Source organism: Monodelphis domestica, chromosome 6 (genome assembly GCF_027887165.1).
Source record: "Monodelphis domestica isolate mMonDom1 chromosome 6, mMonDom1.pri, whole genome shotgun sequence".
NCBI lineage: Eukaryota > Metazoa > Chordata > Mammalia > Didelphimorphia > Didelphidae > Monodelphis > Monodelphis domestica.
In genome coordinates, this window is record NC_077232.1 from 6,419,391 (window position 1) to 6,440,281 (window position 20,891).

Sequence of the window (20,891 nt, forward strand, 5' to 3'; positions counted from 1 at the left end):
TGGGGGGGGCACCTTCCAGGGCAGCCCAAAGGGAAGGAGGGGGCCCCCCCCCGAGCCGGGTGTTCCAGGGGGAAGACAGCCGACCCAGAGGTGGAGCAGCATGTCCCAGGCCGGATGGAGACCATCCAGGGTTCTAGGTAGGCCTGGAAGGGCGGCTGGAGGCTGCTCTGGCATGCAGCACGGCGCGGGGGCAGGAGAAGGGCCGGCAGATTCCCCTCCACTCTGGCCGGTGAGTCTCGGCGTCCTCCAGCCTCACCTGCCTCCTCTGTGAAATGGGGACGAAGCTGCTCCCGCACAAGATGCTTCGTCCGAGGGACGGGAGGGCGGCCTTAGACAGACACGAGCCGCGCGCTGGCCTGGCCTGACCTCACGCTTCTGGCGTGGTCTTCTGTCTCCCCAGGTATCGGCGCCGCCCTCTGGAGGGAGCAAAACGTGGCAGCCCCCGCTGGAGGCCCCCCGCGGAGGACGGCACCGCCTGGACCCCGCAGCACGGGAGGCTCCGGCCGGCCACGGACCCTGGAAGAAGCTGGCCCGCGCCGGGCTGCCGGCCCCATCCCTGCTCAGCGCCCTTCTTGGGCCTTCCCTGGCCGGCTGCAAGTCCCGGGTTACAAAGGGCGCCAGAGCCAGCCCGAGACAGAAAGGCTTGGGGGCGGTCCGGAGGTCTGGGGGGCAGGAGGAAGCCGCAGCCCTGCAGTCCCGCCCCAAGGGGAGCCCCTCGCGCTGGATCCTGGGGCCCCGGGGGGGGGTGCCCCGCGAGACGCTCCCAGACTCGCGCAAAGTGGGACGCGGCTTCTGGGTGCCCCGTGCTGCCCCGCCCTGCTCTCCTGGCAGCCCACCCGCGCTTGGCCACAAGAGGCAAACTTCAGTGCCCCGGCAGGGCCGCCTTCCATCCCCACGGGCCCTAGTCCTGGCCTCGGCTCTCTCCCGACTCTCAGCAGTCAACAATCTCCATTCTCAGGCCCCCCAGCTCTGCCCTCCCATGTTCTAACGTCCCTTCCCCCCAGATACTCGGTAACATGGGAAGTTCTAAGGGCCCTCCCAATCCCGGCGTCCTGGGCTCTAAGGGCCCTCCCAACCCCAACATTCTAGGCTCTAAGGGCCCTCCCAATCCCAACATTCTGGGCTCTAAGGGCCCTCCCAACCCCGGCGTCCTGGGCTCTAAGGGCCCTCCCAACCCCGGCGTCCTGGGCTCTAAGGGCCCTCCCAACCCCAACATTCTAGGCTCTAAGGGCCCTCCCAATCCCAACATTCTGGGCTCTAAGGGCCCTCCCAACCCCGGCGTCCTGGGCTCTAAGGGCCCTCCCAATCCCAACATTCTAGGCTCTAAGGGCCCTCCCAATCCCAACATTCTAGGCTCTAAGGGCCCTCCCAACCCCAACATTCTAGGCTCTAAGGGCCCTCCCAATCCCAACATTCTGGGCTCTAAGGGCCCTCCCAACCCCGGCGTCCTGGGCTCTAAGGGCCCTCCCAATCCCAACATTCTAGGCTCTAAGGGCCCTCCCAATCCCAACATTCTAGGCTCTAAGGGCCCTCCCAACCCCAACATTCTAGGCTCTAAGGGCCCTCCCAACCCCAACATTCTAGGCTCTAAGGGCCCTCCCAATCCCAACATTCTAGGCTCTAAGGGCCCTCCCAACCCCAACATTCTAGGCTCTAAGGGCCCTCCAACCCCAACATTCTAGGCTCTAAGGGCCCTCCAACCCCAACATTCTAGGCTCTAAGGGCCCTCCCAACCCCAACATTCTAGGCTCTAAGGGCCCTCCCAACCCCAACATTCTAGGCTCTAAGGGCCCTCCAACCCCAACATTCTAGGCTCTAAGGGCCCTCCCAACCCCAACATTCTAGGCTTTAAGGGCCCTCCCAACCCCAACATTCTAGGCTCCAAGGGCCCTCCAACCCCGACATTGTTTTCTAAGATGCTGTTCTCTGTCCTAAGGTCTCTCCCAGTTATAAGGTCCACCCCCCCCCCCCCCCAGCTCTGTCACTCTGTAAGTTAAGGCAACGCTCGCTGTGTGTCTAAGGGCCCTCCCAGCCCTGACCCTCCTCTGTCCCAGATGGGCTTCACCCCCGGGTGCTCCCTGGGTGCCCAGAGCTGACGTTTTTCTGGCACTTTCAGGTGGGCTCTGGATCCTCATCCAGGTTCTGGGAGGGGCCACTGCTTCAGGGAATGTGCCCATGTGTGTGTGTGTGTGTGTGTGTGTGTGTGTGCGCGCGTGCGCACTCCAATGATGCAGATGGCCACCCCTCCATGCCCATCCACCCAAGGTAGGCTGTACAAGTATGGCCTTGATTCTCATTTGCAATCGAGGACACAGGCTCAGAGCAGACTCGGCTGGAGCCCCCTCTCAGCCCCCAGGCCAGGCTCGGAGCCTGGGCTCTTCCCATCAGCCCCTGCAGCCTCCCCTGGTCCCGAGGAGGCAGGCTGGGGCCTCGCTTACCCGGGAGATGCCCACGATCTGCTCGTCGGGCAGCAGGCTGACGCGCAGGAAGCAGGAGTCGAAGGCCGGGTCCTCCTTCTCCATCAGGTCCTTGCCCTGGACCACATCCACACGCAGGAGGTGGCTCCTGGGCTCGTAGGTGATGTTCACCTCCACCTGGCCCAGCAGGAAGTCTTGGCCCAGGTTGTTGTTCACGGAGGAGATGGAGTTGAGCGAGTCGGCAGACTGGGACTTCTTGAGGGGCCCATAGGGCGCCAGGTCCAGATCGCGGTTCATCAGCTCCAGGGGCCCCAGCTCACTGATGCTCTCGAAGGCGTCGTCCATCCTTAGGCTGCTCTTGCGGCTGGGAGAGCCACGCTCCCCAGACTTCCGGCTGCTCCAAGCCATGGTTCTCTAGGGACCAAAGGGAAGGGAGGCCCGTAAGATGGAGGCACAAGGGGAGGAACCTGCAAGCATTGATTAGGCACTTGCTGTATAGCTGGCACAGGGCTGGGGCCTGAGGCAGGGGAGATGGGGCAGGGTCCCAGGGGCACCGGTGCCAGGCAAAGAAGGCACAGGCCGGCCCTCCAGCTCTTCCAGTCGGGCATCAGGCGTTTATTAGGGGCCAGGCCCTGTTCTTCCTGAGCTGAGGAGGCTGGGAAAGGAAGAAGCCCGCTCTGAAGAGCAGCACATTGCCTAGGCCTGCCTGGCAGGAAGAGAGAGCAGGAATGCCTCCTGCCCGAGGGGACGCCGGAGCCGAGCCTGCCAGAGGCACTGGGCAGGAGGGAACCATGTGGAAGTCTGGAGTGGGGGATGGACCGGCTCAGTGGAGGAGCCCTATCATGGGTTACAGAGAGGGAAATAAAGGGAAAGCAGGGCTAGAAAGCTAGGAAAAGGCCAGCTGCAGAGGGGCTGTTCGTATTTGATCCTGGAGGCCCCAGGGAGCCCGCCGAGCAGAGGGGAGGATGGACTGGAGGGAGGAGAAGCCAGGCAGGGGGGCACTTTGCCCCTCCAGGCCACCTGCGTGGAATAATCCCAGACCAAAGCGTGATCTTCATCCTCAAAGCACAAGCTTTCTGCCGTCTAGCGAATGGTGCCCCCACAGGCAGGGTTAGTAGAGTGGCGAGATTTGGGGGCGCTGAGCGGGAGAGTCCCCCTCCCCCCCCCAGCGCCTGGACGGTCCACTCCGGAGGCTGGGACAGAGGGGCTCCTCCCCATTCCCACCCTCACCTTCTGCCTGGCTTCAGAATAGGTGACTCCGTACTTCTTCTGCAGGTACCGGTAGTCGTAGTTCGGGAAGGGAGATGGGATGGGGAAGCTGCCCGATTTGCAGAGCCTCCACAGATTCACAGCAGCAACCCCCAGCAAGGCAAGAGCCCCGGTGACGTAGATCCCAATCTCCCAGCCGGGAGGACTCTTGATAACTGGGGAAGAAGCAGGCAGGGGCCGTTAGGAGAGCCCTGGGGAGCCCACCCGGCGGCGGCAAGCATTAAAGGATGTGCTAGGCAGAATGGTCCAAGGTCACATTCTAATGGAGGTGACAGCACGTACACACACACACACGCATGCAGGTGTTTCTGGAGCCCCCCAACACTAGACGGCAGCTCTCCCTGTGCTGACTGAGACCCCAGAGCCACGTCTGATCCCACCCCCTCACCAGCCTCAGTACCCCTTTATGCCCTCTTCCTTGCAGCCGGTGGGCTACTGAAAGGTGAGAACTGGGAGAAGAAAGATAAAGATCTGGCAAGGACTTAACACAGACATGCCTGTGCATTAGGCATCAGTACCCCAATCCTAGCCTGCGCTGAAATGAGGGGTGTCTGTTTACCAAGACTCTAAGGCCCCAGTCACTGGGAGACAAGTTGGGCACGGGAGCGTTTCACAGAGGAGGCAAGACAGTTGAGGAAAAGTCTGACCCTAAGCACAGACGTGGGTGTAAACATGGGTGTCCAGGAGATGTGTCAGAAAGGCCCCCATCGGAAGCGTCTCAGAACAGTGCACTAGAGAGGCCTTGGGGCCAGGAGACAGAGTTCCGAGGGAGGCAGGGAGGCTTCCAGGATCCGTGACCTCTGATACTCCAGGAGGTCAAGGATGATATCCTGGAAACCCAAAGAGGACGGGAGAGCCGTGCAGACGCAGAGGGTGCAAAATGCTGACCCATCCTTGTTGTGAAAGCACTAAGAGGACCCGACCTCAGTGCAAATGAGTGGAGAACCACCAAAAAGAGGGAAGAGGAGGTCACAGGAAGGGTAGGCCTGCTCCCAGGCTAAAGCCTACAGCCATCCAACTTTGATCTAATGTTTGGACTGGGGAAGGGAAGCCCAAGGTGAGAAGGGACAATTGGGGACGAGTGCTGTGCCCAGTGCTGGCGGCACATGACCAGAGTGAATCAATTCTGTCCTTGGGGAGCTTCCATTCCAGTGGGGGAGCCCATATGTACCTGTGTAAGTCTGCAGAGATCATATATCCTGTTGATGCAAACTAGTTGGGAGGGAGGGAATGTCTGAGCAGCTCCAGGGGCCTAGGAGAGACTTCATGGAGCCGAGACTCCAAGAGTGGGATGTGAGGAAGGAGAGCTTTCCAAGCATGGGGGAGAGCCATGGCAAAGGCCCAAAGGTCGGAGACAGCCAGCACACCTTGTGCGTGGGACACTGCTGGATGGAGGGGAGTCCCGGGTAAGAAGACTAGAAAGGCCGAAAGGGGCCGGGTTTAAGCGCTTATGGAGGCAATATAGAACCACTGCAGTTCACTAAGAAAGACGGTGATGTCTGCAGACCAACTTCAGAAAATACACAGGAGCAGCTGTCGGGGAGAATGAATTGGGACAAGGAGAGGGTCAAAGGCAGTGGCGACAGAGCCTGAACCAAGATGGGAGTTCCATGAATGGAGAGGGAGGGGAATGGACAGAGGAGAGGGGTGATATGGGAATATCTGAACCTGAGAGCCCCGGCCCAGCAGGTACCAAAATGTCTGGCAAAAGAGTGCTTGTTAAACAGTTGTTCTCTGCAAGATGGCGGCATGTCTTGGGCTCTGTCTGGGAAGCACAGCCTTCAGGCTCATCTTGGGGAATAGGTTCAATTTAGGGAAGCAGATAAAGCCGGTGTGAGCTCTACAGGTCATGCCATAGTCCACCCATTTAAATGAAGCAAATACCATGAGAACCAATGGAAGGACCTGAGAAAGAAGGAATAAGCTGGAGAAGGAAAGACATGGGTCTTCAAGCATCTGAGGGGAGAGATTAGACTTGCTCTACTTGGCCCCAGAGGACAGTAACGGAGGCGATGGAGAGGCTAAAATAATTAAAGGGCTCCAAAAGTGGAATGAGAGGCAGTTTCCCCCCACTTGAGGTCTTTGGGAAGCAACTGATGACCCCTAGTTAGGGATGTTGTGAAGTCAGACTAGATGCCTCCAAAGCTCTTTCCTGCTCAGAGATCGTGACTTGGAAAGGGGCTGCAGAACTGGTCAAAGGCAATTGCTACTTCAGTTGTCCCAAAAGGAAAGAATTGAATCTACAAACTCCAGCCTGTGGAGTTCTGTTCCTGGTGCAATTGTGGAAGAAATGACTGAAGGAGATAGCGAGCAAATGTTTCCAAAAGAGTCAGCCACCACAAAAGGCTTGATCAAGAAAGAACAAATCTCACTAGATGAATTCCGTTCCCTTTGGTGACAAGATTACAAGACCACAGAACATTATGACTCTAGAACGTGGACTTAGAGCCGAAAGAGACATCCTGTCCAACACTCACATTTTTACATATGGGAAAGCTGTGGCCAAAGTGGCTTCTTCAAGGGATTGTTACTGACAAGTTGGAGCTACCCAGGTAGGTAGTAATACCATTATAAGGGTTACAGACTGGCTGCCTGGCCAGACCTGGAGAACACACCCAGCCTAGCTTAGGCGGAATGCTCCAGGGCTCTGTGCATGTGTGGCCCTAGACTGCCCAAGTTTGATCAAATTTACTGCATTACATCATCATAAGGTATACAATATTCAACAAAATGCAGAAGCATCGCTAACACTTTGGATAACAGAACTGAGATCCAAAAGTCTCAACAGGCTCAAAAATTGGGCCACATCTAAGAAGCTCCAATCAAAAGAATTCCTTCACAAGTACAAGATGGGGCAGGCCTAGGAAGAACAGAAGATCTGAAGGTTTTAATGGTCTGCAAGCTCCCCCATGAATCAGCAGCTCAATATGGCAGTCATAAAAGAACGAAAAGCAATCCGAGGCTACATCCCAACCAGGATGATAAGATTTAAGAGTCAGAAAGGATCCTAGAGGCCATCTAGCCTGACACCCTCATTTTAGAGATGAAGCAACTGAGGCACAGAGCTGTTAAGCCATTTTCCCAAGGCAAGTCACAGAGGCAGTAAGTGGTAGAGCCAGGTTTTGAACTCGGCTTCCATGATTCAGAGTTCACGATCCCAAGGTCAGTGGAGCCAGTTTTCACTGTCGTGTCACTAAAAACTCTTCTGTCTGATCTTTCCTCCACAAAGCCCTACTCCGATGCCTCATCGTGGCGTGGAGGTGACCCTGGGTTCTTGAAGGCTATGCCAGCAGAGCAGAAGCTCTGGAAGGTCCAACCATGCTGGAAAGACTTCAAGTAACGGTCCCAGGAACAGACAGACCAAGTCTGTTTTCTGAGGACCAGCCTAGCTAAGTGCGGAGAGGCCCATCACCAGCAAGCTAGCCACTAGGTGATGGAATTTGGCCACAGCAAGCTGGAAGCAAAGAAAAATGGCCCACAGTCCTGTGCAACCCCTTCTTAGTCAACAGTGACGATGTCCAAGTGAGTGGTTAAAAAAAAAAGATGGAGAATGCAAGGAAGAATTGCATGTTTTAAACCATCCAAAATCTTTAACTTAGGTGTTGGTGCTGTAAACGTAACTCTGTGTCCAAGTACTAAGAAACACAAGTTTTCAACCATCCATCAACTCTCACCTAGCTGTTGGTGCTGTAAACGTGAAATATTTGTCCAAGTACTAAGAATTGTGATTTGTTCAGTCATCCGTAAACTCAAACTTAGGTGTTGGTGCTGTAAACGTGAGGTCCTTGTCCAGTGATCACCAAGTTGACACATTCGTAAGACTGACTCATAGCATCTTGGCATTCTTAATCTGAACACGGCTAAAATGGAAGGACGGATCACAGATGCTCCTTGGAGAGGCAAAGAAAGGAGCCGGCAACGGGTTTGCTCAGAGGCCACCAGCAATGTCATGGCATCTGTCCAGGGGACACTCGGCTGTCTTAGGTTCAAAATTCACAAGTTCTAAGAAGCTCACCAGGGGAAAGAATTGCAACATCCATTGCAGAGCACAAAGAGATCAAAAAGGATGGCCAAGAACTCGCTAGGCCCCTCCGGATGAAATGATCATAATGTATAGGATGTTCATTCCCTTCAGTGTCAAGGTAGGAAGGGGGGAGGACAGTGGAAAATACGCTGGAGGAATATGTGATGAGACAGACCATATTGGGCCTGTGAACTACACAGATGCATCGCCTTGCAAATTCTTCAAGAAAAGGAGCAGAAGGTTCTAGGCACGGTGAGCATCAAAGAATGTTACCCCCAAGTTTTGATTTTATTTTAACAGACTGGATAGCCATTCCCCAATTGACTGTTCAGGTGCCGTCATCATCCGCCACGTTGGATGAACAAAGGCCAAAATTAGTGCAAAATGGGAAGAAAAAAAAGGATAAAAATTCAAAAAATACAAGTAATATTGGCCGATGTTGTAAACAAGTTATTGAAGATCTAAAAAGGTACACAGAAGAAAATGATGATTTCAGTAACTCCATACAGAATTTTGACCAATATGTTTTGTCATCGCAAAAAGAACAAAATAGTATTTAGCCTGGACCAAATGTACCTAGACAAGATATGAGGGGGAGGAAGCACACTGTGTTGGGGTGATGGACCGATTCACACCCAAGGCAGGGGGAGAAAGCCTCAGATCTTATTGATGCTCTTAAAAAATACAACCTGGAGAACATCAATTCCTACCAACCTGTATGTCTATTTTGCCCTCTCTAAATATTTATATGAGAATAGTCCCCACACGTGTCCAGGGCATCCTTAATTTTAAGAGACAATCATTCAGTAGAGGACAGACAGCATTTTGCAAGCAATAGTCTACCATGGAGCATCTTTACTACTATTCAATTGGCTGAAAGATGCTGAGACTATTTCTTTAAAAAAATTAAAACTGATTTCATTGATTATTTAAAAAAAAAAAGAAAAGGAGGGGAAAACTTGATTTGGTCCTTTGTGATTACCTTAATGGCTGTCTTTCAATGAGTTGTCTCCTGTTTATACATCCAAATGATTTAAGATCCCTAGAAAAATATACTAACAGGGACAACCTTATTTGGACTATCTCTGACCATTAACATCAGGCAGATCTTGAGACAAGGAGATGAACATGAGGAAAAAAGTGTTTGCCACTGTGATGGAAGAGATCCAAGCAAGAGTTCAAATGGAAGAGGTTTTCTTTGATGATGGAGGGGTCCCCCAGTAGCTTCCTTTTAAAGAGGACATTGCGTTGATTGCATCAAACCCTGAAACTCTGCAGAGCCTCCTGAACGAGATCTGTGACCACTTAAAGAGTTTGGCCTGACCATCTACACAGGACTACAAAGTGGATGAAGAATGCCTATAGCTCAGATTATAACTCGCAATTAGATAAACTATATAGCTTATCCATCAATATATATACATACATACATATATTTATAGATAGATATAGATATAATCTTAGATAAATACTAAAAATGGATGGTGAGTTAGACCCAGAATTAAATATGAGGAGAGCAGGCTGGATTGTTGTTGGGAAATTGCAGAGCTCCCTTAATGACCCCAAACTTCTCCCTGGGACAAAGGCCCATCTTTTTAATGACCAATATCCCACTGATGTCGTATGGCTGTGAGTTGTAGAACACTCCAGCCTCTAACAAATTACAAACGAGGACCACTCAGAGGGCAATGGAGAGAGGCACGGTGGTTGTGACCAGGCCACAGCATGGAGCATGGAAGGAGCATGAGAGGAAAACAGGAGGAAGGGTTGTCATCGAGAAATGGGTGACCAAAGAAAAGGTGGCCTGGTTACATGGCAAGACGAGAGAGATCACCGAGGATCGGCCTGTGGACTCCACTGGCGTCCTCATGATGTCAGGACAAAGCAAGGAAGTTCCCTGACATGTCGAGTGGACTTAAAGGGTAACACGGACAAGAGTTGCACAGGACGGGGACAGGAGGGACGAGTTGCCATCTGCATTGTTGGACAAGACGTCCAGCAATGAAATCACAGATCCCAGAGATGGATTCATGCTTCAAGGTTTACAAAGCGCTTTCCTCTCACCACCCCGAAAGCCAGCAGGTGACTGCTGAGCTGTCATGAGTGACACCCAAGAATCCTGAGGATGGGATGGATACTCAAGGACTGGGGAAGGAGAAAGAAGAGAGTGTCTGTAATTGTAGGCTACTGAGCTTGCTTGGTTTTTGTGGGGACATCCTAGAGGCAGGGCCAGTGACCACAGAGGAAGGGAGACGGTTCCACCAAGGCCAGGCTCAATTCATTTGCTTGTCTGACAGGATTGCTAAGCTGGTAGACCAGGGGAAGGCTACAGATGGAGTTTGACCTACGTTTTAGCAAAGCATTTGATAACGTATCTCTCGCTACCCTTGTGAAGAGACGGAGAGGTCTGGGGTAGGCAGGAGCAGAGTCTGACAGATTTGGAGCTGGTCGAATAGCTAGAGACAAAGAGGAGTGTGTATGGCTCATTGTCAGCCTCCAGTGGGTGCCCCAGGAATCTGTGCTTGGCCCTGGCTGTTTCCCATATTTGGATGAAGGCATGCGTATCAAAATTACAGATGACACAAAGCTAGATTGTCAACGTACTCAGTGATAGCGTCAGGAATCCCAAAAAATCACGACAGGCTAGAGCGTTGGGCTGAATCAGATAAGACGAAATGTATTAGGGACAAATGTCAAGGCCAACCCTGGGATTCAAAAAATCAATTTCACAAGTCCAAGATGGGAGAGGGGAGGGGCAGGGTTAGACAGAATCCCAGAATTCAGATTTGAAAAGGACCTCAGCACCCATACCCAGAAACAAGGCTCCACCTTGACACCCCCAACTGGTGTCCATCCACCTTTGCTGGAAAATACCTTGTGAGCGAGGACCCCACTGCCTCTTGGAAGCAGCCATCTGTTTGACAAACTCTGGAGGGCTTTAGTGGCATGCAGGAGGATGTGGTAGCCCCAAAAGTTAACATGATCTTGGGCTGCATTAAGAGGAGTGACGTCCCCCTCCTGCCATGCTCTGCCTAGGTTAGCCCGTGTCACAGGGGGAGTGTTTGGAGCCCCAGGAGATGGTTAGCTTGGTTAGAAGAAGTGACTCCAGAGGGTGTCTGGGAGTTATCAGAACGGCCATCAGATAGAAAAGACACTGGCCTCATTCACCTTGGTCCAGAAGGCAGAACCAAGCCGGGAGGGGGGGGGGGGGCAGGCAGAGAGGCCAATGGAGGCTAGAGGGCAGGAGCAGCTTACTGGAGGGCTTTAAGTAAAGGGTGGATAACCAGTGGGCACAATTTCCAATTGAAATCCCCTCAATAGGGTTTGAACGAGATAATCATTAAGTCAACCCTCTAACAAGCATTTATGAGGTGTCTGCTTTGTGCTGGGCACTGGGGCTCCAAAGACACAAACCCTAGAGCCTCTGCCCTCCAGGGGCTCCCGTGCTCTTAGATCTCCTCTGAGGTTCCTCACCTAGCCGAGGGCCTTTGAGGAGATTGGGTCGCCTCTCTGGGCCCCAATTTTCCCATCTATTAGCTGAGGCTAAAAATCCTCACCCTGCCCAACTTGTAAAGAAAGCCAGCTGCCAAGGGCTGTGGAGATTGCGCTCTTGGGTCAGGATGGGTCAAAACCCAACAAAGAGCCAGTTTAGTTCCCTCAGTTAGTTCTCTAACCCCTCATGAGCAGGTGGTGCCAGTCAGGGAAGGGGGGTTCGTACACAGACAGCCACCCCGTCTCTCCAGGGCCCCTAAGGCCAAGGGAGAGGTTCTTCCCAAGAAGGGTTGAAGAAGAATAGTTGGTGACCCAGCTAGAGAGGGCTGGTCCTGGGCAGTTAAGGGCCAGAGGGATGCTTCCACATCTTGTCATCTCTTCCCCCAGCCCCCCCAATGACTGGCAGCAAACTGAGTCCTCCCCATCTCCCCCAGCTCTGCTGGGATGCAAAAGAGCTCCCTAGTGTGGGCAGGAGGAAGTGGTGGGCCGCAAGAGACCAACCAATCAGGGAGCTCCCCATGTGAGGCTGAGGATGATTCAGCTGCCTTGCCAGCACCTTTCCCAGCCAAGGGCTGGGGGAGGGAGAGGGCTGGGGTGGTGGCACAGACCCCCACCCCTTCCCTCTGTAGGTGGGGCAAGGGGGACGCTGTTATGGGTGAGGCCGCTGTCAGAGTGGCTGCCTGGGGAGGCCATGTGTGAGAGGGACTGAGCCTTGGGTTTGTTTGTATGAGGGACCAAGAAGTCCTCATGGGGGAGGCAGGGAGGATCAGGAGGATTCTGAATGGGAGCCTCCCAGGGGGAAAAACAACTTCAGATGAACCAGAAAAATTGTCTCCATGGAGCGGCCTCTCCAGAGGCCTGGCTGCTTCTAGTCTCAGCCCAGCAGATGGCTTTGGGCAAGCCCTGCCTCCCCGCTTTGGGCCTCAGCAGCCCCCTGAAAAATGGCAGCCAGTCCCCTTCCCACAGATAGAGTTTGTGAGGATCAAGTCAGTCCATTTCACCAAACCTTTATTGAGAGCCTGCTGCATTGGAGGGCAAGTGCTAGACGGGGAAGAGACAGCTAAGAAGGCCACCACCCCTGCCTGCCCTCAGGAGCTTCCACTCACTGACTGACCACATGGATGAGAGTGGCTGGCTCTGAGCACAGGTGGAGTATTCGGATTGGTCTGACTCACCGCTAAGATGGTATTCAGTCACATCCACAGCCATGTCCCCCAAGATCTGCAAAGGAAACCCAGAGGTAGAGAGGGTCAGTCAGGGCAGGGAACCAGGCTGCCAGCCGTCGCGTGGTCCCAAGAGAGCTACCAGACCTACCTTTGACATAGATCACAGGTGTGGAACCCCCCAAAAGTTCACAAAATACATCTTACAGAGAGTGTCCAGCCAGGAGGCTGACCCTTCCATAAGAAGCCTTCCCCGCCTTCCCCAGCGCACCACGGGCATGCCCTCCCTCCCTTCTCCCATGGCCTGCCTGGCTTCCCCCCATTGGGCACTCAGCAGAGACCTTCCACAGCAAACACCCAAATACTCAACCCCCTTTGACTAAGTTAACTCCCGCTACGACCAGAAACGTGCTTGGCTCTGGGGGAGAGACAAGCTTGGAGAAGACGGGTCCCCGTCTGCATGGCACCCACCATCTAGGAGAGGGACATGAAAAGTAACCCTAAGACAGAGCGAAGGGGGAGGATGGCAGAGGAGCCCACTCGAGCTCCGGCCGTGGACAGAAGCCTGCAGGCGGGAGCCTCCGCTCCCCCCGGGACTGGGCAAGGCCTGCCTAGCCCGGTCCCCATCCCCAGGGCAGGAGGCAGCAGGCCCTGCTTCCCAGACCAGTGGCCCAGCCCCGACCCCTTCCCGCTCGCTGTGTGACCCTAGGCAAGTTCCTGAAAGCTTCTGAGCCTGTTTTCTCTCTCACAAAGGGGAACATCATACTTGTACATCCTCTCTCATAGGAGGAGACGCGTTTTGGAAACCGTGAAGCTATCTAATGTGCCTTATGACTGTTGTTCACTGTCTGTAGTATCATTACCCTTATCTTTCCTTTATCATATCATTATCATTGCATTCTTCTGTTTCTTTAAAGAGAGAAGGATTTTCGGTAGTGCTCAGTCACTGCCTGGCCCTAAGCAAAAGGCAAAGTACGAGTCTTCTCTTTCCTCTTTTGTTCGCTCATTTATTGTTTTCTTCTAACCTTCATCCTCATTAACCAAATAAGCATCCCAGAAAAACAAGCAACATCAAAAGAATTAGGCAGAAACATGTAAGCACCAAACCATGCGTTTGTTTTCAAACTGTGTATGTTAACCTAAAAATGAAAAAATAATAAAAAAAATTATCCAGCCTGCAATTCGGCCTTCTCGCTGTGTGTTTCTGTCAGTCCTCCTCCTCATGGATAAGTGACCCACCTAGGAAGGAATGGGCACTGTCCTAGGCCCTCAGGGGCTTGCAGTTTCCTAGGGGGTGGAGCCCGGCCCACAGAAGTAAGCAGACATCTGTGGAGGGAGAAAGGCCTGCCAAGTGAGGAGATGAGGACAGCTTCCTGTAGGAGGTATCCCCGGAGCTAAGCCTTGAAGGAAGCTAAGACGTCATCGGTGAGGAAAGGTGTGCATTCCTTCCATCTTTGCGGGATGGTCTGGCCAAAGGAGCAGAGGTGGGAGATGGGTGGGGGGAAAGGAGAGTGCATGGAGACCCCCTCCTCCCAGTGCCCTCAAGCTAGCTCCAGTCCATAATCCAAAGTAGCTCTCTCTCCCCTGGCCACCGGCCTTCACAGCTGACCTCTCCTGCCTCCTCATCCTCAGTCAAAACTCTTCTCTGTCCAGGCAGTGCAGTATTAGGGACCTGGATCTTGGTTCTGTTTCTACTCCTTATTAGCTTGGGAAAGGCCTTTCTCCTCCCTGGGCCTCAGTTTCTGTAAAATGAGGATGTTCCCAACTTTTGCCAAGATAAGGATCCTCCTCTAAGGTTCAAAAGAATATCGCCAACCCTGACCTGGTCAGAACCGTGCCCTTGGGATCCTGCCAAGAGTGCAGGACCAGCCGGACTGACCAGCGTGTTCATGATTTATTTATCCCAGCAGCCTCGGCAGACAGTCTGAGGAAGTCGTATGTGCCTGATCGGGGCCTCTGGGGATTCGCACTTGGATCTCTGGGCCAAAAGCTCCACCAAGGTACAGGTAGAAGATATTGGCAAGTTGGCACTAACCCCTGCGGTCTTGGTTAACTGATCTAATCTGGTCGATATAATTCAGACTAAGGTGTAGGTGACTACTGATAGGTTTCCTCCTCCTCGGGATAGTTTTATTTTATTTTTACTTTATTGATTAAAACCCTTCTCTTCCATCTTAGAATCAATACTGGGTATCGGTTCCAAGGCAGAAGAGCCATAAGAGCTGGGAAATGGGGGTTTGGTGACTTGCCCAGGGCCACATAGCTAGGAAGGATCTGAGACTAGATTTGAATCCAGGACCTCCCGTCTCTAGGCTTGGCACTCGGTCCACTGAACCCCCTGGCAGCCCTCTGATATCTACATTTTAAAAGAAGAGCCTGAAGTACTAAATGAATCTCTCCTCGGCTCCCTGGGAGCATCTCCTCCTTTCAGACCAGGAACAGACCAGAGGAAACCCTCAGCCCTTGGGGGGCACCCAGGAGGCCGGACCCCACTGGGGAGAGGAATTGACAGGCTCCAAGAGATGAAGCCAAACAGCTGGCTTGTGGCAGAGCCAAGAGAGGAAGCCGCCTGGGCCCGTCGACCCCAAAGAGGGCTTTTGCATCCCCTGAACTGTCTCCCAGAGAGGTCTGGGATGGGGGTCCTCTCTATCCAAGAATGGGCTCCGGCCCATCGGGTGGGCTACAGCGCTGCGGAGGGCTGGGGCTGCTACGGGACAACGCGAGGGGACTGGCCTAGGGAGGGGGAGATGAGAGGGCCCAAAGGTCACATCCTGGGCTCGGGGGGCACCCCCCAACCTGCTGGGGCTCCCCACTCTTTGCTGAACTGCTAAGCCTGAGCCGTCCCGCTCGTCTCTCCCCGCTAGAGGAGTCTTTTCACCTCCCGTAGAGATGGCTGGCCTTTGGCCTCCCTGAAGTCGTCCTGGAGCCTTGCCAGGGTGGGCAGCCATGCTCCTGGCCTGTAGGCAAAGTACTGATCCTCCTTCCTCGCCCTCCATCCAAGTCCCGGACAGGGACACGGTCCCCACTCTCAAGCTGTCTCTAGTCTAGCGGGGAGTCTCCGTGGCTTTGGAGTCAAGGACCCGAGTTCCAATCCTTGCCCAGCCCCTACTGGCTCTGGCTTCCCCTCGGCAACTTCCTCTGATTTCTCGCTCTTCGCCTCCTAGAAGGTCACTCAGATCCTGGAGCACTTCCACACCTACAGCAGGTCCCCAGCAGGCCTAAGCTTTCCTTCTCCCCTCTGCCCGCCCCCCGTCCAAACTTACCTGTTCTGCGGCCCAGGCTCCATCATCTTCCCGGGACAGCGAGTCAGTCTGATGAATGAATCTATGTTATTTCAATAGCTAGGGGGTGGGGGTGTTACCTCTCTACGGGTGATAACACGCCTCCAGAACAGAGGCCTTCCCCCAAGGCAGACAGCGGAAGCAGCTGAGGGAGGACCGAGTTCTGGCGCAGGGCTGTGATTTACCATGCACGTAAGTGAGTTTGTATGAGGGAGAAAGTGCAATTATGCCCATTTTTCAGAGGAAGAGACTGAGGCCCCGGCAAGGGGCACACAGCGGCCTCAGTAATCGCTTCAGCTTACAACGTGTCTTTCTCACACTGGCCTCATGGGGGCGTCCTCACCCTCACTTTACTCCTTACAGGGGATGTCCTTTGTTTGGTTCAGCCCATTTCCAGGACCACCACCCCCTTCCAAATTAGAGGCCCAAGCACTGTCCCTCCTCCCAAGATTGGGAAGGAGGTGGATTTGGTCTTGGTCGTTGCTGCCTGGGCACCCCACTTTGATGCCTGCTTTTCAGTAGTCTTCCTTCCTCTTTTCCTCCCTCCCTCTCTCTCTTCTTCCCTTCTTCCCTCCCTCCCTCCCTGTTTTCCTTTCTTCTTTCCTCTCTCCCTTCCTTCCTTCCTTTCTTCTTCCTTCCTTCCTCCCTCCCTTCCTTCCTCCCTCACTGCCTCCCTTCCTCCCTTCTTTCCTGCCTCTCTCTCTCCCTTCCTCTTTCTTCCTCCCTCCCTGCCTCTCTCTCTCCCTTCCTCTTTCTTCCTCCCTCCCTGCCTCCCTCCCTCCCTCCCTTCCTCTCTTCCTCCCTGCCTGCCTTTCTTCTTTCCTCTCTTCCTCTCTGCCTGTCTTTCTTCCTTCCTCTCTTCCTCCCTCCCTCCTTTTCTTCCTTCCTTCCTCTCCTCCTCCCTCCCTCCCTGCCTGCCTTCCTCTCTCTCTCCTTCCCTCCCTCCCTCCCTCCCTGCCTGCCTCCCTCCCTCTTTTCTTCCTCCCTCCCTCCCTCCCTGCCTGCCTCCCTCCCTCTTTTCTTCCTCCCTCCCTCCTTCTTTCTTTCCTTCCTTCCTTCCTTCCTTCCTTCCTTGCTTCCTTCCTTCCTTGCTTCCTTCCCTGTATCAAATCTGACTCTGGGGAAGGGGCCTGACTTCAGTCAGTCACTGGCACCCCCCCACACACACAGAATTCTGGAGGGACCCCTAAATGAGCTTCTAGGTCTCCTCCAATTGTTGGCTTTCCCAGATGAGGAAGCTGAGGCTGGAGAAAAGGACTCTTTGGTTACACAATGGAGCCCAGGCTCTTTTCCATGAGTCACACTCCCTCTGCCATCAGGCTCCAGCCCCATTCCCTGCATGGGGGTCCTTTCCGATGAGTGAGAGAGTCCCCAGGGATCTAGCCCAGCTTCTCCCACTCCCAGGGCATCCCTGGCCCAGCCCCATCTGGCTTGGGTTGCTGGCAGGGGCTCCCGCCTCTGCTGCAGAGAGAATCATTCATCAGGCTGCTATCCATCCCCTCCTATGGCACCTCATTAGCTGACACAACATTTGCATTCCCCCCCTCTCTCCCTCCTTCCCTCCCTCCCTCCCTCTCCAGCTCTGCAGGTGAGCGCAGGGAAGGGAGCAGCCAGGGGAGGGCTGCTCCAGAAACCACCCAGCAGAGAGGTGCCTGCACATACTGGGGGGCCCCCAGTGGGTTTGGGGATTCGTGGAGGAGGGACATCTTTCTGACACTTTCTCTTGTCACCGGGCCAAGGACGACACTGGCTTCTCCAGCCTGCTCGCTCCCACTATGCCAGCTGAACGTGGCACACCTGTCCTGGCTCTATGTGCCTCTGCCCTGCTGGGTGACACTTGAAAACTTCCTTTCCCATCCTGGGCTGCAGTTCCCCATATGAGTGTCCAGCTCAAAGATTTCTCTCCTCCATTTCGGAGGGCGTGAAGGGGAACAAGTGCTGGTCTTAAGATCCTGCCTGGGCTTAAATCCTGGACCAGACATTGACCTGCTGTCTGACCTTGGGCAAGCCTCAGACTCTGGGGGGGGGGGGGTGCCTCAATTTCCTCCTCTGTAAAATGGAGACCACAGTCCTTACACTATGTTCCTTCAGAAAAGCAAGTAATACAATGGGCATAGTGCCACCCTTGGGGCTAAGACCTGGCTGAATATCCCCCCTCAGACACTCCACAGATGTATAGCTCTGGGTTAATCTCTAAACCACTCTGTGCCTCAGTTTTCCCATTTGTAAAATAAAAGGGTTGGAAAGTACTTCAAACAAATGGTCCCCAACCTCCGTGAATTGTGTGAATGGAAAGTCCAGTCGAGGCCTGGCCTTGAAGATCTCTCTTCCTAAGGGCTTCATCCAGCAGGCCAGTGAAGATCCTCTCTGTGGCCTCTAAAACATCTCTCAGGGCCCTTCTAGCACCCAAATGCCAGCATTCCACTTGGACGATGGGGGGCTAAGGGACAAAAAATCCCCCTATGGCTCCAGAGCGCTCCTGGATGCCAAGCCTACTGGGCTCTCCCTCCAAGGGAGGGGGGAATGGGCTGGGCTCCAGAGGGTCTCTGCAGAGCGCAGGATGGAATTCTGGGGAATTGTCAAGCACCTCCACATCCAAAGGCTCCAGAAGGGGAATTTGGCCCTGGCCGGGAAGGGAAAGGTTTGCAGAGAAGAGCTGGGAAAAGGCCAGAGCCCTGTCAAGGGCCTCTGAAAGGGTGACAACTGCCCAGGGCTCCTCACACCCCTTCTCCACTGTGCCAAGCCTGAGCCTCTGCTCCCCAGCCTGTACAGTTCCTAAGCAGTCAGCCCAGAAGCCCTAGACCCTGAAACAGTAGGGGGTGTCAGCCAGCACCCCAGGGGAGGGGTAGCAAAAACCAAAGCCTTCTTCCACGGCCCTGGCAGAGCCCCCCCCCCCCCAATGCTCTTGGGCACGTCCCATGCCCGCAGCTACAGATTCTGACCAATAGCACCTTGGCAGCTCACAGCCCCCTTAAGTCCCCTGCATATGCAGAGCTGCTCCCCACGCCCCCTCTTTCAATCTGGCTCAGGAGCTGTGACCTGCCCCCCTAAGATCTCGCGCACCAGGCAATGGTTATTATAGGACTAAACACTGGGAGCAAGCTGGGGGATCCTCTTTCTTTTACAGATGAGGAAACTGAGGCAGAGAGGGGCAAGGGATTTGCTTGCGGTTACACCGGTAGTAGGTGCAGAGAGAGCTGGAGCCCGGCTTCTCTGCCTGTGGATCGCAGGCTCCCCACTATTCTACAGCCCGCTGCCCGCCCCTCCACTAGCCTGGCTGGAGGGTCTAGTGGCCCGGGGGTGGGGGGATGGGAGTGCACCAAGACCTGAGCAAAGGGCCAGCGGAAACGGGGAGGAGACGGCATGCAGTGGCCAGCGGTGATGAGCCTCGCCGGGGAGGGTGTCCTCGAAGAGGAGGAGGGGTCGGGTGGAGATTGGGGGGGGGGGGGAGGAGGAAGGAGGGGGGACACCACTCACCGAGCTCCAGGAACGCTCTGCTAGTCCGAGTCCGAGTCCGAGGCTGCTCGCTGGGGATACTTAGAGACCCCCACCCCCGCACAACACCTTGCTCAGTCCCTGCCCGCGGAGAGCCCCCAGCCCCGGCCCTGCCACTGCCCGGGTCCCCTCCCGCGTGCCTGGTTTCCGCAGGCAGCGCAGCGCGAGCCTCAGCCCCGGCCCCAGCCCTAGCCCTGCCGCTCCTCCCTCGGGGGCTTCACGCCCTGCCCGCGCTGCCCAGCGCTGCCCTGCCCTGCCCAGTGCAAGCCGGGCCGCCCTCCTCCGCAAAGCCCGCAGTGGCCGCGGCCCCGGAGCCTAGAGCCCCCGGCCCTGGGGCAGCCCTAGGGGATCGCCTAACGCTGCGGCTGGACTGCCCGGGGAGCAGGCAAGCCCAGAGGCTAGCGTCAGCGGCGAGCCAGCCTAGCCGGAGCGGGCAGACTCACAAGCAAATGCGCCGCAGTCAGGGCTCATACCCAGAAGAGAGAGCAGGCGGGGTGTGCGTGCGTGTGTGCGCGTGTGCGCGCGTCTGTGTGTGTGTGTGTGTGTGTGTATGTCGGGGTGTCTCCGTGTGTCTGCGCGCGCGCCTGGGAATGCGCCAAGCGTGTGCCCGCGGGTATGCATGAAATCGACAAAGCCCGCTGCCCCCCCCCCCCCTCCCCCGCCCGCGAGCTCCAGTCGGCGCTCTGCAGTCCGCGGAGGGGCTCGGAGCACTGGGCGCTGTCGATCTCGGACTGGCTCAACCCAAGAGAAACACCTTCCCGCACCTGCTCTCTCGTTCACTCGACAAACAATGGTGGTACGGGCGGAGCAGCATCTGTGCTGCCGTCTAGAGTGCACGGGGATTTTTCTGGGAGTCAGCAAGGCTTGAGTTCAAATCCCAACTCGGACACTGGCCGCCACTTATTTCGCCCCCTCAGCCTCCCCCTTCCCAGTGAGAGAATGGGCATAATAACGGCGCGCGGCCTCAGGGAATGCTGGGAAAGGTCCCCACTGAGGGCCTGGACCTCCGAGGGAGGCCTCCAGAAGGGGCTTGGGCCCCTAAGAGGGGCGGGGGGCTTCCTCCGGGAGGGCCAATTCACCCGCCGTGTGGACCGTGAGAGCCCGTTTTGTGTGCCTCAGAAATGCTTGCTCAGCGACGACTGAATAGTTCAGGGAGCCCCGAGACCCGGGCCTAGAGTGGGTTCAGATGTGGCCTCAGCCAGCCTAGCTGGGTGACCCTGGGTGAGTCACTTGCCCAGCCCTCGCCTCTCTTCTGCGGAAGTGGAGGCTTTTACTAAGAAGAGTCCACATGAAGGCTGACAAAGAGGGCTGTCGGCGGCGTGCGCTCAGGTTGTCCCAAACAAGCACCTTGGCTGGAGCTTGGGAGGAAGAGGAGAGCTGCCGCATCACACCGGGAGGCGACTCCCTCTGGGTGTTGGGGGGGGGGGGGTCTCCCTCTTTTCTAAACAAAGCTCGCTTTTCAAGCTCCCGGATGGCAGCCGTTCTGTCTGGTGGCAAATAGCCAGGCTCTGCCAACTCCAAGCTGAGGGAGGCACAGCCCGGCGGCGGGAGCACTTCTCCGAGGCTCCCCGGGATCCAGATCCGAGAAAATATCCAGGAGATGTTGGGCGGGTCGTTCTCCCCTTCGCCTCCCTGGTGGGCATGACCCAAGCTCCTCCCACTGCTGGGATCCTCCTTGGAGTCATTGTTGGCCTCCGAGCTGGTCTCCTCCTCGGCTGGGCTGGTACTTCGGGACTGTGGAGGCCAGCCT

General features: G+C 55.3%; 1 protein-coding gene across 5 annotated transcripts in view; it reads right to left on the bottom strand.

The window, feature by feature from the left end:
* Positions 1 to 19,847, bottom strand: part of SYT12 (synaptotagmin 12) — a 26,902-nt gene extending 7,055 nt beyond the window's left edge. Inside the window, exons 1-6 of one of the 5 annotated variants that reach the window (XM_056801248.1) lie at positions 19,585 to 19,847; positions 19,124 to 19,182; positions 15,629 to 15,676; positions 12,378 to 12,423; positions 3,648 to 3,841; positions 2,439 to 2,831 (exon numbers count right to left, since the gene is read on the bottom strand). In XM_056801248.1, coding sequence (XP_056657226.1) covers positions 2,439 to 2,831; positions 3,648 to 3,841; positions 12,378 to 12,423; positions 15,629 to 15,676; positions 19,124 to 19,182; positions 19,585 to 19,762 — 918 coding nt within the window. In that variant the 5' untranslated portion in view covers positions 19,763 to 19,847. Of the gene's footprint in view, positions 1 to 2,438; positions 2,832 to 3,647; positions 3,842 to 12,377; positions 12,424 to 15,628; positions 15,677 to 19,123 lie in introns of all 5 variants that reach the window. The other 4 variants (XM_056801250.1, XM_056801246.1, XM_056801247.1 and 1 more) reach the window with 4 other exon arrangements.
* Positions 19,848 to 20,891: the final 1,044 nt, after the last annotated feature.